Consider the following 15010-nt stretch of genomic DNA (forward strand, 5'->3'; position numbering starts at 1 on the left):
CGCAACCCAAGTGAGCTTGAGCGGCTCAGAAAATGGATGGATGGATCGATTTAAAAAAATGTTTTTTATTTTATCCAATTTTGTCTTCAGGAGTTCCTCTGGTCTATGAGTCCTTCAACTGGCAACATGGTGTGTTTGTTGGGGCTGCAATGAGGTCTGAGGCCACAGCAGCTGCTGAACATAAAGGTACACACACTCACACTCACACACACCAGTATACATCTCAAGGCTCGACAGTAGCGGATATGTGCATTTGTGCTTTGTGAATTTCCATTTTGTGCCCCATAAAAGACATTGAAAAAGAAATTGCGAACCATAGATTTTTACATTTTTCCGGTGAGTGTGAGCATGCATGGTGGCACAGGAGCAGGATGGAGAAACTCTGCTCACTGGACAGCCCACTGCTGCCTTGTAGCCCAGTCACCTTTGTTGCTGGGCTGAATCCAAGAGAGCCGGTGAGTCGGTCTCACCAAGGAGCCGGCTGACTGGAGAGATGCCTGCCCTCTGCCCTGGAGGTGATGGTGATGGAGGGGACACCCAAACAATGGCAGGAAACCAGCTAGTGCAAGCCCTCTGATGGCAGGTTATCAGTGCAGTGTACACTCTGAATGACAATAAATTGCAAATCCTTTTCAATCTCTATTCAATTTAGCACAATACAAAGACAAGATATCCATCCATCCATCCATCCATTTTCTGAGCCACTTCCCCTCACATGGGTCGAAGGAGTGCTGGAGCCAATCCCAGCTGTCATTGGGCAGGAGGCAGGGTACACCCTGAACTGGTTGTCAGCCAATCGCAGGGCACATGGAGACAAATAGTCGCACTCAGAATCACACATAGGGGGAATTTAGACTTTCCAATTAATGCTTATTTTTGGGATGTGGGAGGAAACGTGAGTACCCGGAAAAAAACCATCCACGGACGGGAAGAACATGCAAACTGCTCCACCATGTCAGGAAGACATATGTCATGTTCAAATTCTTCTTTCCCTTTTGGCTTTTCCCTTAAGGCGAAGCCACAGTGTGTTATCCTTTGCCATGTAAGCCTATCTCCTGCATCCTCTTCTTAACACCAACTGCCCTCATGTCTTTCCTCATTACATCTATCAACTTTCTTTTTGCACAATAAACAACAAAATAAAATAATCAAATTGATCATGAATAATGTAGCCCTGGTGGCATGGGAGTTCAACTGGTTAGAGCGTTGGCTTCACAGTTCTAGGGACTGGGGTTCAAATTCCGGCACCGGCTGTGTGGGGTTTGCATGTTCTCCACGTGCCTGGGGATTTTCTCCAGGCACTACGGTTTCCTCCCACATTCCCAAAAGATGCACTAATTGGAGACTCTAAATTGCCCTTAGATGGAAATGGTTGTTTGTTTCCATGTGCCCTGTGATTGGCTGGCAAACAGTTCAATGTGTTCCCCGGTTCCTGTCCAATAACAGCCGGGATTGGCTCCAACACTCTCGCAACCCTCGTGAGGAAAAGCAGGTCAAAAAATGGATCGATGGATAATGCAGCCCTATCGTGGAACAAGCCAGTGCAAATTGTAGACTGGTCCCAGACCTGGATTAATGCAGAGGGTTGCGTCAGGAAAGGAATCCATCTTAAAACTTTTGCCAAACAAATATGGGCGTTCATCTATGAAATTCCATACCGGGTTGCTCACCCAGGTTAACAACAACAACGTCCGCTGATAACCTACAGTCCACCGCTAGATCTTTTTACTCTGAAGCTACAGTAGATTGGTTTTCACATAAAATTGTCTATTATTTTGTCAAGTCTGTCTACAAATGAACTTTCAAAGATTTTAGATTACTACAGAAGTAGTGAAATTGGTCTGTGATGAATCTGTTTTTGAAGATTGGTGTTACCTCAGCTGTTTTCATATTAGATAGAAAAATGACAGTATTAAATGTAAACAAAAACACAAGGAATTGATCTCCGGTAGTTGGACCCACTCTAGTACAACAACAGACAGTCAATTGAGAGAGAATACTTGTGAGTAAAGACATTGCAAGAACAGTCCCGGAGTAATCAAATATTGTTCGTAATCTGGTAATGCAGATACACTTTTTTGGGGGTGGTTGTATAGAGCTTGTGCACCTACGTCATAAAATCACGTGACATCACCATATTGCCGGTCAAACAGTGTTGCAAGTTAATTCAGTTGAGACGAAACGAAAATGTCTTATAGCACGACATCCAGAGTTTTGTCCGATACCGTTAAACATTTAGAGGGTGATAATAAATGAAGGTACATGGAAAAATGAGAGACACTTGGCATAGAGAACCCATATTTAATGCCGAAGTTGAAGTTGACTGTTAATTTGCTTCCGCTTGTCTTGGACAACTGCCCATACACATGTATTTGGTAAGTCGTCGAGATTTACACAGAAAAGTTGAAAAGCGTATAAAAGTCTGGACGCACACAAATACTTCATTGCTGGATCTGTTCTCAATCAGGTATTAATCCCACATAGTTATGGACCCAGTCAGATTTTTCCAATACAAATACCAATATTTAAATAAATTACCCCTGGTTTTGCACAAACTCGCATTCATGAGCTATAACTGTAAAAAAGAATTAGAACAGGGAGTCGTCTCCTCCGTTCGGCCACATGTTAACTACAGTTAACCTCTTTGCAACAGACTTTTTTTTTAAATACTCAAATGAGTCAATCTGGGATTATAAATACTTCTTGATTATTTGAGATCGACAGGAATAATTCCTACCTGAAATGAAATGATCGCTACACAGGCGTGTGTATTTCGTTGAGCACCGTCCATCCCGTTTAATTGCTGGAATCCATTGATCTTTTCTGGTCTTTTCAGCTGGTATTCTATAGAATGATATCTTTGAAGAACTGTGTCATCTATTGTGACAACTGACACCACATCCATCCATCCATCCATTTTCTTTGCCGCTAATCCTCACGAAGGTCGCAGAAAGTGCTGGAGCTTATCCCAGCTGTCAACGGGCAGGGGGCGGGGTACATCCTGAACTAGTCACCAGCCAATCGCAGGGCACATGGAGACAAACAGCCGCACTCACAATCACACCTATAGGCAATTTAGAGTGTCCAATTAATGTTGCATGTTTTTGGAATGTGGGAGGAAACCAGAGTGTTCGGAGAAAACCCACACAGACCCATGCAAACTCCACACACGTGGGTTTGGGATTGAACCCGGGACCTCAGAACTTTGAGGCCAATGCTTTACCAGCTGAGCCACCGCCAACAGCATGACAGGTCTCGGGGAATTTCATAAATCTGTTCAGTTCAATGGCTCCCGCACAACAGAGCAGCTAGGTTTGCCCGGCAATATGGTGCCGTGCAAGCTGTGACGTCACGTGCACTAGCTCGATATGTGTGTGAGAGGCTGTACATTATTATTAATTATACTGTCACTTTTCACTCATACTGTATGTCAATATTGAAGCAATTAGTGGACTAGTAGGCGGTAGTAATACGCCCAACATATAACCTTAACTTAGTATCTTCTTTAATAGTAACCCTTGCCTTAAAAAAATGACAATAAATAATGAATCTCTATGAGGTTAGCATTAACCAGCATATAGAATTAGCAACCCCTCTCAAACTATTAGCATCCATAAAATTAGCTTGGAGGCTACATCTCACTAAGAAGTGACTTTCAGCCACAGCGAGTCACTCATGATTTGTATGTCTGACGTAACCTCACCACTATTATCCAGGCTTTAATAAACCCATACAATGAACTTCCATCCATCCATTTTCCAACACATACCTATTTTTAACTCACGTGTGCACATTTGCACATTGGATTACTTAAACCAGGAGTGCTCAATATGTCGATGCACTTAATTGAAATTGAAATGGTGCCAGGTGGACTCCCATTGATGTTATTCCAGAACATGGCCACATGTCAGATAGAAGAGAGAGTGCATCCTTGTGCAACCCATCCATCAATCCATCCATCCATACATCCATCCATCTTCTTAGCCGCTTATCCCCTCAAGGGTTGTGGGAGTGCTGGAGCCTATGCCAGCTGTTAACGGGCAGGAGGCAGGATACACCCTGAACTGGTTGCCAGCCAATCGCAGGGCACATAGAGACAAACAGCCGCACTCACAATCACACCTACGGGGAAGTTAGAGTCCCCAATTAATGTTGCATGTTTTTGTGATCCCCTCCTCGAGCCGTCACCTTATCGTGGTGGAGGGGTTTGTGTGCCTCTATGATTCTAGGACCTAAGTTGTCTGGGGTGTCATGCCCCTGGTAGGGTCACCCATGGCAAACAGGTCCTAGGTGAGGGACCAGACAAAGTACGATTCCAAAACAACAACAAAAATTGGATTTTGGTTTCCCTTGCCCGGACGCGTGTCACCGGTCCCCCCTCTGGAGCCAGGCCTGGAGGTGGGGTTCGAAGGCGAGCGCCTGGTGGCCGGGCCTGCACCCATGGGGCTCGGCCGGGCACAGTCCGAAAGGGGAACATGGGCTCACCACCTGTTAGAGGGGCATAGGGGTCGGGTGCAATGTGAGCTGGGCGGTGGCCAAAGGCGGAGACCTTGGCGATCCGATCCCTGGCTCCATGTCACCTCTTTGGCAGGGAAGGAGCCTGTTGGTGCGTGTGGTCGAGAAGTTCCAATTAGATATAGTCGGACTCGCCTCTACGCACCTCTTGGGGTCTGACACCACTCCTGTTAAGAGTGGTTGGCCTCTGTTCCACTCTGGAGCTGCCCATGGTGAAAGATGCCGAGCAGGTGTGGGCATACTTACTGCTCCACGACTCAAGGCCTGTACTTTGGGGTTTACCCCGTTGGACGAGAGGGTAGCCTCCCTCTGCCTTCAAGTAGGGGGATGGGTCCTGACTGTTGTTTGTGCTTATGCACAAACAGCAGTGCAGAGTACCCACCCGTTTTTGAGTCCTTAGAGGGAGTGCTGGAGAGTGCCCCCTCTAGTGACTTCATCATTCTGCTGGGGGACTTCAATAACCACATGGGCAATGAGAGTGAGACCTGGAAGGGCGTGATTGGGAATAATGCGACCCCGATCAGAACACGAGTGGTGTTCTGTTACTGGACTTCTGTGCTCATCACGGACTGTACATAACAAACACAATGTTCAGGCATTAGGGTGTTCACATGTCAAGTTGGCAACCAGGACACCCTTGGGCGCAGTTCGATGATCGACTTGGTGGTCGTGTCATCGGACTTGCGACCGCATGTCTTGGACACTCGGGTGAAGAGAGGGGCAGAGCTGTCAACTGATCACCACCTTGGTGGTGAGTTGGCTCAGATGGTGGGGGAAGATGCCAGTACGCCAGTATGCCAGTGAGGGATGCTGTCAGCCTGAAGAAGGAAACCTATCGGGCATTTCTGGCCTATGGGACTCCCGAGGTGGCTGATAGGTATGGGCTGGGCAAGAGGAATGCAGCTTCGGTGGTCGCTGAGGCAAAAACCTGGGCGTGTTAAGAGTTCGGTGAGGCCATGGAGAAAGAATTCTGGTCCACCGTCCGGTGTCTCAGGAGGGGGAAGCAGTGTACCGTCAACACTGTGCATAGTGGGGATGGGGCACTGCTGACCTCAACTTGGGACATTGTGAGTCGGTGGGTAGAATACTTCGAAGACCTCCTCAATTCCACCAACATGCTTTCCCATGAGGAAGCTGAGTCTGGGTGCTTTGAGGCGGGCTCTTCTATCTCTGGGATTGAGGTCACCGAGGTGGTTAAAAAGCTCCTTGGTGGCAGAACCCTGGGGGTGGAAGAGAGTCGCCCGGTGTTCCTAAAGGCTCTGGATGTCGTGGTGCTGTCCTGGTTGACATGCCTCTGCAACATGGCATTGACATTGGGGACAGTGCCTCTGGATTGGCAGACTGGAGTGGTGGTCCGCCTTTTCAAGAAGGGTGACTGGAGGGTGTGTTCCAACTATAGAGGGATCAATAATCAGCCTCCTTGGTAAGGTTTACTCAGGGGTACTGGAGAGGAGGGTCCGACGGGAAGTCGAGTCTCGGATTTAGGAGAAGCAATGTGGTTTTCGTCCTGGCCGTGGAACAATGGACCAGCTCTACACCCTTGGCAGGGTCCTCGAGTGTGCATGGGAGTTCGCCCAACCAGTCAACATTTGTTTTGTGGACCTGCAGAAGGCATTCAACCGTGTCCCTCGGGGAGTCCTGTGGGGGGTTGTTCGGGAGTATGGGGTACCGAATCCCCTGATATGAGCTGTTCGGTCCCTGTACGACTGCTGTCAGAGTTTGGTCCGCATTACCGGCAATATGTCGGACTCGTTTCCGGTGAGAGTTGGATTCCCCCAAGGCTGCCCTTTGTCACCGATTTAGTTCATAATTTTCATGGACAGAATTTGCAGGCGAGGCCGAGGCGTAGAAGGTGTCCGGTTTGGTGGCCTCAGGATTACATCTCTGGTCTTTGCGGATGATGTGGTTCTGTTGGCTTCATCAGGCCGTGATCTCCAGCTCTCACTGGAGCGATTCACAGCCGAGTGGGAAGCGGCTGGGATGAGAATGACCACCTCCAAATCCGAGACTATGGTCCTCAGTCGGAAAAGGGTGGCGTGCCCCTCCAGGTCGGGGGCCAGATCCTTCCCCAAGTGGAGGAGTTCAAGTATCTTGGGGTCTTGTTCACAAGTGAGGGAAGAATGGAGCGGGAGATCAACAGAGGGATCGGTACAGCGTCTGCAGTGATGCAGACTTTGTATCGGTCCGTTGTGCTAAAGAGGGACGTAAGTCGAAAGGCGAACCTCTCAATTTACCTGTCGATCAACGTTCCTACCTTCACCTATGACCGAAAGAACTAGATCCCGGATACAAGCAGCCAAAATGAGTTTCCTCTGCAGGGTGTCCGGGCTCTCCCTTAGAGATAGGGTGAGAAGCTCGGTCATCCGGGAGGGGCTCAGTGTTGAGCCGCTACTCCTCTGCAATTTGAGTTGTACAAATTGATGGTCACGATTATAGTGGAAAAAGCTTTAAAGTTGTCTTGGTCAAAATGATTTTACCTCGCAAAAACCTGGCATTTGAACATGTGTGTTTACTTTTTATATCCAATAGTCTTGTAACTGATTTTGTAATATGACTGGCAAATTTACAGGGTTGTACTGTTTAACATGTGGAAACAATATGTTCATCCATCCATCTTCTACCACATATCCGGGTCAGGTTGCAGGGGCAGTAGTTTTAACAGGGATGCCCACACTTCCATTTCCCCAGCCACTTCATCCAGCTTTTCCGGGGTAATTTCAAGGCGTTCCCAGGCCAGCCGGGAGACGTAGTCTCTCCAGCATGTCCTGAGTTGATCCCCGGGGTCTCTTGCCAATAGAACATGCCAGCAAAATTCCATCAGGGATGTGCCTGGGAGGCATCTGAATGAAATTCCCCTGTGAGCTCATCTGACTCCATACAATGGAATCTGAAGAATCTGGGATTCAACTTCCTGACGGACCCTGCCCCCCAGTAACCCTCAATAGACCTGACTGGGGAGCCTGAAGAGTGTGATCCCCGGAATAGGAACACATCCCCTGTATTTGTAACACACCATCTGGTCCCCAAAAGGAGACAACCACCCCAGTCTGCTGATCTAGAGGCACTGTCCTCGATGTCAACACGATGTTCTAGAGATGTTTCAACCAGGACAGCCCCACAATATTGACAGCCTTTAGAAATTCTGGCCGAATTTCATCCTTGCTCCGAGCTTTTTAAACACCTCAACTCCTCCCACAGGCCATGATGCCATCAGGTGAGTGTTGGTGTCGGACCTGGTTTCAGTAAATCAGTGCTGTTTCCTGATTTAGGTACCTTGCCCCTCCACCATCTTTCCCCACCAATTTTAATAGAGCTCACACACACTCATTCCCATTTGTTTAGTATTAGGGATAGGATGGGGGAAATTGGCTTTAGGTAGCAGTGCCTGGCAGCCCAGCCACCGATTCATTGGCCTCTCCAGATTTTATATGGGGGGGGGTAGAGCCAATGACTGGCAGTCCAGGACCTTAAAGGCTGCAGACTCCAGGTGCTTGATTGTTGTGTCGCCTTGGTGGGGCTGGTGGACCGCCCTTGGTCCCTCGATGTGGGATGTGTCCCGTCTGCCAGGCTGCACTCAGGTGTCCCCTGGGCCCGATCCTGTCCCTCAATTGATTGGGTTTGGTCCTCAGCCTCAGACGTGCAGACACAACAGTTATAGTGGTACCTCTACTTACGAACGTCTCAAGTAACAAAAATTTCAGGTTAAGAAATTCTTCCTCGGAAAAATATTGTCTCTAGTTACGAACGAAATAAGGGATACAAAATGGGGACTGAATTCCCGTAAACCATGTATCTTGGTTTGTGTGGCACGATAGAGCTGCTCTCCCATTGGCTATTGTTGTAGCATCTTCCTGGCATCCGACTGGGTAGGAGGGACATCAATCTTTACCCATGATGCTTTTTGCTTCCCTTGGATTATCACCTAATCATGCTTGTGCTGTCAAATGCTGTCGCAAGCTAACGCACATTTGAAAAGTACAACTTTTTCATTTATGTTTTTTTGCAAGTTTATTCATCTTTCTTCACCATGGGCCCCAAAAAACATTAGTGGAAATAAGTTGTGTGTATGCGTATATTCTTACATACAGTATATTTTCTCTCGGGTGTCAAAGTTTGCCTCCTGCTCCATCCCCCATGATGCGTTTTGCTTGTCACCCAGCCTTCTCTTCGCATAGTCGCCCAACGCCAAAGGTGAAGGTGAACATACATTTTTTCATTATTATTTACGTTATGTACTTTGAATACTTATTTTTGGTGGGGGTGAGGTGAGGGATCGGGTATTAGAAAGAAGGTTGGATAGGATTAGAAATGAGCTCATTCTAGGGACAGACAAAGTTGGATGTTTTGGAGACAAAGTTAGAGAGAGTAAACTTAAATGGTTTGGACATGTGCAGAGGCGAGAGACTGAGTATATTGGTAGAAGCGTGCTGAGGATGGAGCTGCCAGGCAAAAGAGCAAGAGGGAGACCAAAGAAAAGGTTGAGGACAGTGGGTGTTAGAGAAGAAGATGCACGAGATCGTCTTGGATGGAAAAAGATGACATGCTGTGCCGACCCCTCACAGGGCAAGCTCAAAGGAAAAGAAGAAGAAGAGGATAGGGATCAGGGGGCTTGGAACGGATTATCCGATTTACATGTAAAATGAGCTTCTACTCACAAAAATTCACATTGCAAAATAACTTCCGGAACAGATTAATTTCGTAATTAGCTGAACCACTCTACAGTATACTTCTGTCGGTCACCCTGCATGTGAAACGGTGTTATTCAGGCACACACCCGTGGTAGTTTTTCGCTGGGTGCGGGGGCTCTCACTTGTTACAACAAATAACTCATGTATATGCAAATTACTTGTGTATCCCTTCACTCACATCTTACATAAATTTACAATCTACATAGCCATTCCCACCACACTTCAGTCGGACAGTTTGTTGTTCAGAATCAGTGCTATTGGCTCAGTATGTAACAACACACAAGGAATTTGTCTCCGGTAGTTGTGCTGCCCTATTAAGACATACATGTTGAGTATGAAGAACAAAAGATTTTTTATTTATTATAAGAATTCACAGTTGTGCAAAGTTGTGCAAGTATGCAATCTTCTAGCATTCAGAACAGTTGTCCAGCATTAATGCAGAGGGTTGTCCCCTGTCCAGCATGCTTGCTCTCCTGTCCTTGTCCTCACAGGGTGTACCACTACTGGCCCCTAAAACACTTGTATTTATTGTGATATTGTTTTCGAGATACTGTATACAAGTAGTACTATGTCTTTTGTTGTCTTCTTCTGTTCTCAATCCCTTATAGAAACATTGTTGTTTTCGACTGAGTTGATTGTCGATAACTATCCATTATAATACTAAGAAATCACAGCGGCAGTTTAACACGCCACTGTAAAAGAGTAAAACAGTTGTTTGATCAAAGGGATACTGATCCTCCATTCTGCTTGACCTAACGGCCAAATAAACAAATTAATCTATGCATTTTCTGTAGTGCTTATCCTCACTTATGACCATGGTGCGAGGATGTTCTTGTTACCACATAAACATAATCAGAAACAGAATCAGCTTTAATGGCCAAGTATCCAACAACACTAGGAATTTCTCTCCAGCAGTCGGTGTCGCTCTGGTAAGACATTCATGTTGAGTACTGAGAAGAACAAACAAATCATTGGAAGAGCAGCAGGATGTGAGGTTGTGTCCCATTAACGGCGCAAGGCAGAAAATATACAGTTCGCTGATCAAGAATGAGGCGGCATGGTGGGTCAGCTGGTAAAGCGTTGGCCTCACAGTTCTTAGGTCCCGGATTCAATCCCGGACCCATCTGTGTGGAGTTTGCATGTTCTCCCTGTGCCTGCATGGGGTTCCTCTGGGTAATCCGGTTTCCTCCCACATCCCAAAAAACACGCAGCATTAACTGGACACTCTAAATTGCCCCTAGGTATGATTGTGAGTGCGGCTGTTTGTCACCATGTGCCCTGTGATTGGCTGGCAACCAGTTCACGGTGTACCCCGCCTCTTGCCCGTTGACAGTTGGGATAGCCTCCATTACTTCACGTGACCCTCGTGAGGATAAGCGAAAATGGATGGATGGATGATCAAGAATGTAATGACTTAAATGCAAGAGGGCAAAAAAATGTTTAAATGTCTGCTAGTTTTGATATGAATTGATCGGTAGCGCCAACCCTGGTCGCCGGGGTTGAGAATGTTCTGAAAGGATCCTGCCAGCCCTCGTTCGAGCGGCATGCAAGTCTTCAATGGTGGGTAGGGTGGTGCCAACAATCCGTTCAGCGGTTTTGATTGTCTGTTGCAGCCGGAGTTTGTCTGTCTTTGTGGCAGCCCCAAACCAGACTGTATTGATTTGATAACTGCTGTGTAGAACTGTCTTAGCAGCTCTTGTGACAGGTTGTGCTTCCTCGAAAGCCGCAAGAAGTACATCCTTTGCTGGGCTTTTTTGAGGATGGAGTTGATGTTCGCCTCCCATTTCAGGTCCTGTGAGACTGTAATTCCCAAGACTTTGAATATCTCGATGGTTGACACAAGACAGTTGGACAGCGTGAGGGGTATCTGTGGTGAAGGATGCCTCCTTAAGTCCACTATCATTTCCAAAGTCTTTAGAGTGTTCAACACCAGGTTGTGTTGGCCACACCAAAGCTCCTGTCTCATCACTTCCTGTCGATATGCAGACTCGTATCGACGGGAACTGTCAGACTGTGGTGTCATCTGTGAACTTCTGGAGTTTGACAGCCGGGTGCCTTGAGGTGCAGTCGTTTGTGTTTAGTGAGAAGAGCAGCGGGGAGAGGACACAGCCTCGGGGTGCCCCAGTGCTGATAGTGCACGTGGATGAGGTGATCTCCCCCAGCCTCACCTTCTGTGTCCTGCGCATCAGGAAGTTGTAGATCCACTGGCAGATGACAGGCAAGACCCTGAGCTGGAGAAGCCTGGAGGAGAGGAGTTCAGGGATGATGGTGTTAAACAGAGCTGAAGTCCACGAACAGGATCCTCACGTACTTCCCTCGCTGTTAAGATGTACAAGGATGAAGTGCAGACCCATGATGATTGCATCATCCGCAGATTTGTTAGCTCGATTGGGAAACTGCAATGGGTCCAGCTGGGGACGTGTGAAGCTCTTGAGGTGGTCCAGCACAAGGTGTTCAAAGGACTTCATGACCACAGATGTCAAGGCAACAGGCCTGTAGTCATTAAGACCTTAGACTGCTGCTTTTTGGGAGACCGGAACGATGGTGGAGCGTTTGAAGTAGGTTGTTACTTCACAGTTCTCGTGATCTGTTGAAGATCTTTCTGAAGACCGAAGCAAGTTGGTCTGTGCAAACTTTGAGGCAGGTTGGGGACACACAAGGTCTGGGCTCGATTTGTTGATCTTTTGTTGTTTGAAGAGCTGCTTCACGTACCTTTCATGGATGTCAATCGGTGGAGTTGGAGATGTTGAAGTTCTTGAATTGAACAGTGGTGCGACTTGGTGGGTGTTTTCAAAACCGCAGTAAAAACTGTTCAGGATGTCAGCTTGCCCGCTATTATTGTCTTCATGGGGGGATTGTCGCTTTTAATTAGAGAGCAATCATAATCCGTGGCAGGAAGTTTTGGAGAAGTTTTTCCAGTTTTGCTGCATAGTCCCTCTTTGCAATCTTACTTTCTTTAGTCAGCTGGTTTCTAGGGTGATTGTAGAGGGCCCCAACCCCACGAACGATATGCGACCCCTTGAGCGTCGTGGAGTTGCCCAAGTCTGGGTGTAAACCACGGTTTGTTGTTATTGAACGTGCGAAAACTTTTGCTGGTACACAAACCTCCTCACAGCAACTGACATACGCAGTAACAATATCCCCAAATTCATCTTGGCCGCTCGGTGAATTTTCAAAGATATTCCAGTCTGTGCAGTCAAAGCAGATTTGAAGTTCAAATTTTGCCTTGTTATCCAAAGTCCATCGAGCTAATGCTTGTGTGCAACACCCACCTTTCATTTTTAAAATGGACCGATGAGACAGGGAATTTGCAGATCTATTTTTTTCATCAAATCAGTTTATTATAATAAAAAAAAAATACAACTCATGGTCCTTTAATTGTACTGCAATTAATTAATCACAGTTTATGGTTCTGAAACAATAAATGTAGAGCAAATCACAGTCAGATTTAATGGCCAAGCATGCAACAACAAAGGAATTTGTCTCTGAATTTATTTTTACATATTTTTAAATTCTATTCTTTCAGGAAAGGTGATCATGCACGATCCTTTCGCCATGCGTCCATTTTTTGGCTACAATTTTGGCGACTATCTCGCTCACTGGTTAAGCATGGAGACCCGAAAGGCCCCAACTCATCTGCCCAAGATCTTTCATGTCAACTGGTTCCGGAAGGACCCAACCAGTGGTTCCTTCCTCTGGCCGGGCTTTGGTGAAAATGCACGGGTACTTGAGTGGATCTTCAAGCGGTGTGGCCGGGAGCATAACAACGAAGCGGCCAAAAAAAGTGTCATCGGTTGGTTGCCAGAAGTTGATGCCATCAACACCCAGGGGCTTGGTGGAAACGTGGACATGGGCGCCTTGTTCGACGTGCCCAAGCACTTCTGGCAGAACGAGACCAAGGAGCTGAGAGTGTACTTCAGCCAGCAGGTAGGCACTGACCTGCCTGCAAAGGTGGAGGCTGAACTGAAGGCTCTGGAGGACAGGGTTCACGGCCAATAATGTTGCAAGTAGGGTGTAATCAGAGTTTGAAACCAAATTTAGCAGTTTGTGTGTGTGAAAACCCAACCAGTGGCTCATGCTCAACTTCATTCATGGAGGAATGTCACTTCAGGGGCATATAACAGGAAAAGCTAATTAAACAATGCATGCAAAAGTTTACAAGATGGACAAGATGGGAAAAAAAAAAACAAACATCTATTTTATATACTGCTTATCTTGAGCAGGGTCCCGTTGGTGCTCTACAGTACCTTTTTTAAAATGTTAAATCAGCTTTTCAAAAATATCCTTTAATTCCAACAACTGGTATCTGCCCTACACACAGAATCCTTATGCAGCATTAACTTTCATTGATTTTATTTGTATAATTTCACGTGACTTGAATTTTAAAGTAATGGAAATGCTGAATATGTATAACTGTGATATGTTGTTTTTCAGGTATTTTAAAAACTTGTGTGCAAACATTTTTTTTTTTTTACACAATACAGTGCAATTAAATTATGTTCTTGAAGTGCCTTTTATTGATTGTTGTGTAGAAATATATAGAATGAAGTGAGTCAAAATAAAAAAAAATTTAAATGAAGAATCAATCATCCTTTATTGTCACAAACATGGATGTTCATGAACATTTATCCTCGGCACACCTGACAGTAGTAAACCCCAAAAGACTTGAGTTTTCTCTTTCTCTCACTTGATCAATAAGTTTGGCAAATAGCTTTTTCTGTCTGTCATTTTAGTAAAGGAAATATTTCTGTAAAGCCCATGCATGTGTTCTTGGTTTGGGGCACTTAATTGTAATGGTGGCAGGTGGACTCCCTCTGATGTTTTTGCAGAACACAGCCACATTTCAAATATAGAGATGAAAATGGATATTCGTGAAAATTCCTGAAAATAGAAATGCGACCACTGAAGGTTTGAAGTCCTGCGAGGGGGGTCCGGGGGCATGCTACCCCAGGAAATGTTTGAAAAAAATGGATGGCTGTGGTGCATTCTGGCGATATCTGTGAACAAAATTCAGACAAAAATTGAAAGTAAAATTTCTAAGTCCTGACCCCCAAAAAATTCGGCAGAAGTTGCCCAAGGGCCAAACCTAGACCCCCCCCCCCATCCCTCTATCACTAGATAGCACAAAATCACATTTGTAATTAAAATGTGCTTAAAATATGGCATCTTATCTCAAGACAAATGAATTAAGTGAACTATTCAGTAAAAAAAAAATCTAAAATTGTCCTTTTCCCCACATTACACATATAGTATAGATTTAGAATATACACGAAAATATATCCTAGAATTTCTACACCGTAAAGCAAAACATGTTAAAGAAGTTGATCTGTAATAATTACTATTAAAATTTAAGTCTCAAACTTGTTACGTCGCGTTGTACTGATACACTCGACCACATTGCTCACTATCTTAGATATAGATCTAATAAAACTAATAGTATAACGAGTTCCCTTTAATACTTTCTTCTTCTTCTTTTCCTTTCGGCTTGTCCCGTTAGGGATTGCCACAGCGTGTCATCTTTTGCCATCTTAGCCTATCTCCTGCATCTTCCTCTCTAACCCCAACTGCCCTCATGTCTTCCCTCACCACATCCATAAACCTTCTCTTTGGTCTTCCTCTCGCCCTTTTGCCTGGCAGCTCCATCCTCAGCATCCTTCTACCAATATACTCACTCTCTCGCCTCTGAACATGTCCAAACAATTGAAGTCTGCTCTCTCGAATCTTGTCTCCAAAACATCCAACTATGGCTCTCCCTCTAATGAGCTCATTTCTAATCTTTTCCAACCTGCTCACGCCGAGCGAGAACC

At 45.8% G+C, this 15010-nt stretch overlaps 1 protein-coding gene across 3 annotated transcripts in view; it reads left to right on the forward strand.

The window, feature by feature from the left end:
• The window catches only part of pck2 (phosphoenolpyruvate carboxykinase 2 (mitochondrial)), a 73458-nt gene extending 59645 nt beyond the window's left edge, over positions 1–13813 (forward strand). For 2 of the 3 annotated variants that reach the window (XM_061805758.1, XM_061805760.1), the window contains 2 exons: positions 91–186; positions 12730–13813. In XM_061805758.1, coding sequence (XP_061661742.1) covers positions 91–186; positions 12730–13202 — 569 coding nt within the window. In that variant the 3' untranslated portion in view covers positions 13203–13813. The remainder of the gene's footprint in view (positions 1–90; positions 187–12729) is intronic. The other variant, XM_061805761.1, reaches the window with a different exon arrangement.
• Positions 13814–15010: the final 1197 nt, after the last annotated feature.

Source organism: Syngnathoides biaculeatus, chromosome 19 (assembly GCF_019802595.1).
Source record: "Syngnathoides biaculeatus isolate LvHL_M chromosome 19, ASM1980259v1, whole genome shotgun sequence".
NCBI lineage: Eukaryota > Metazoa > Chordata > Actinopteri > Syngnathiformes > Syngnathidae > Syngnathoides > Syngnathoides biaculeatus.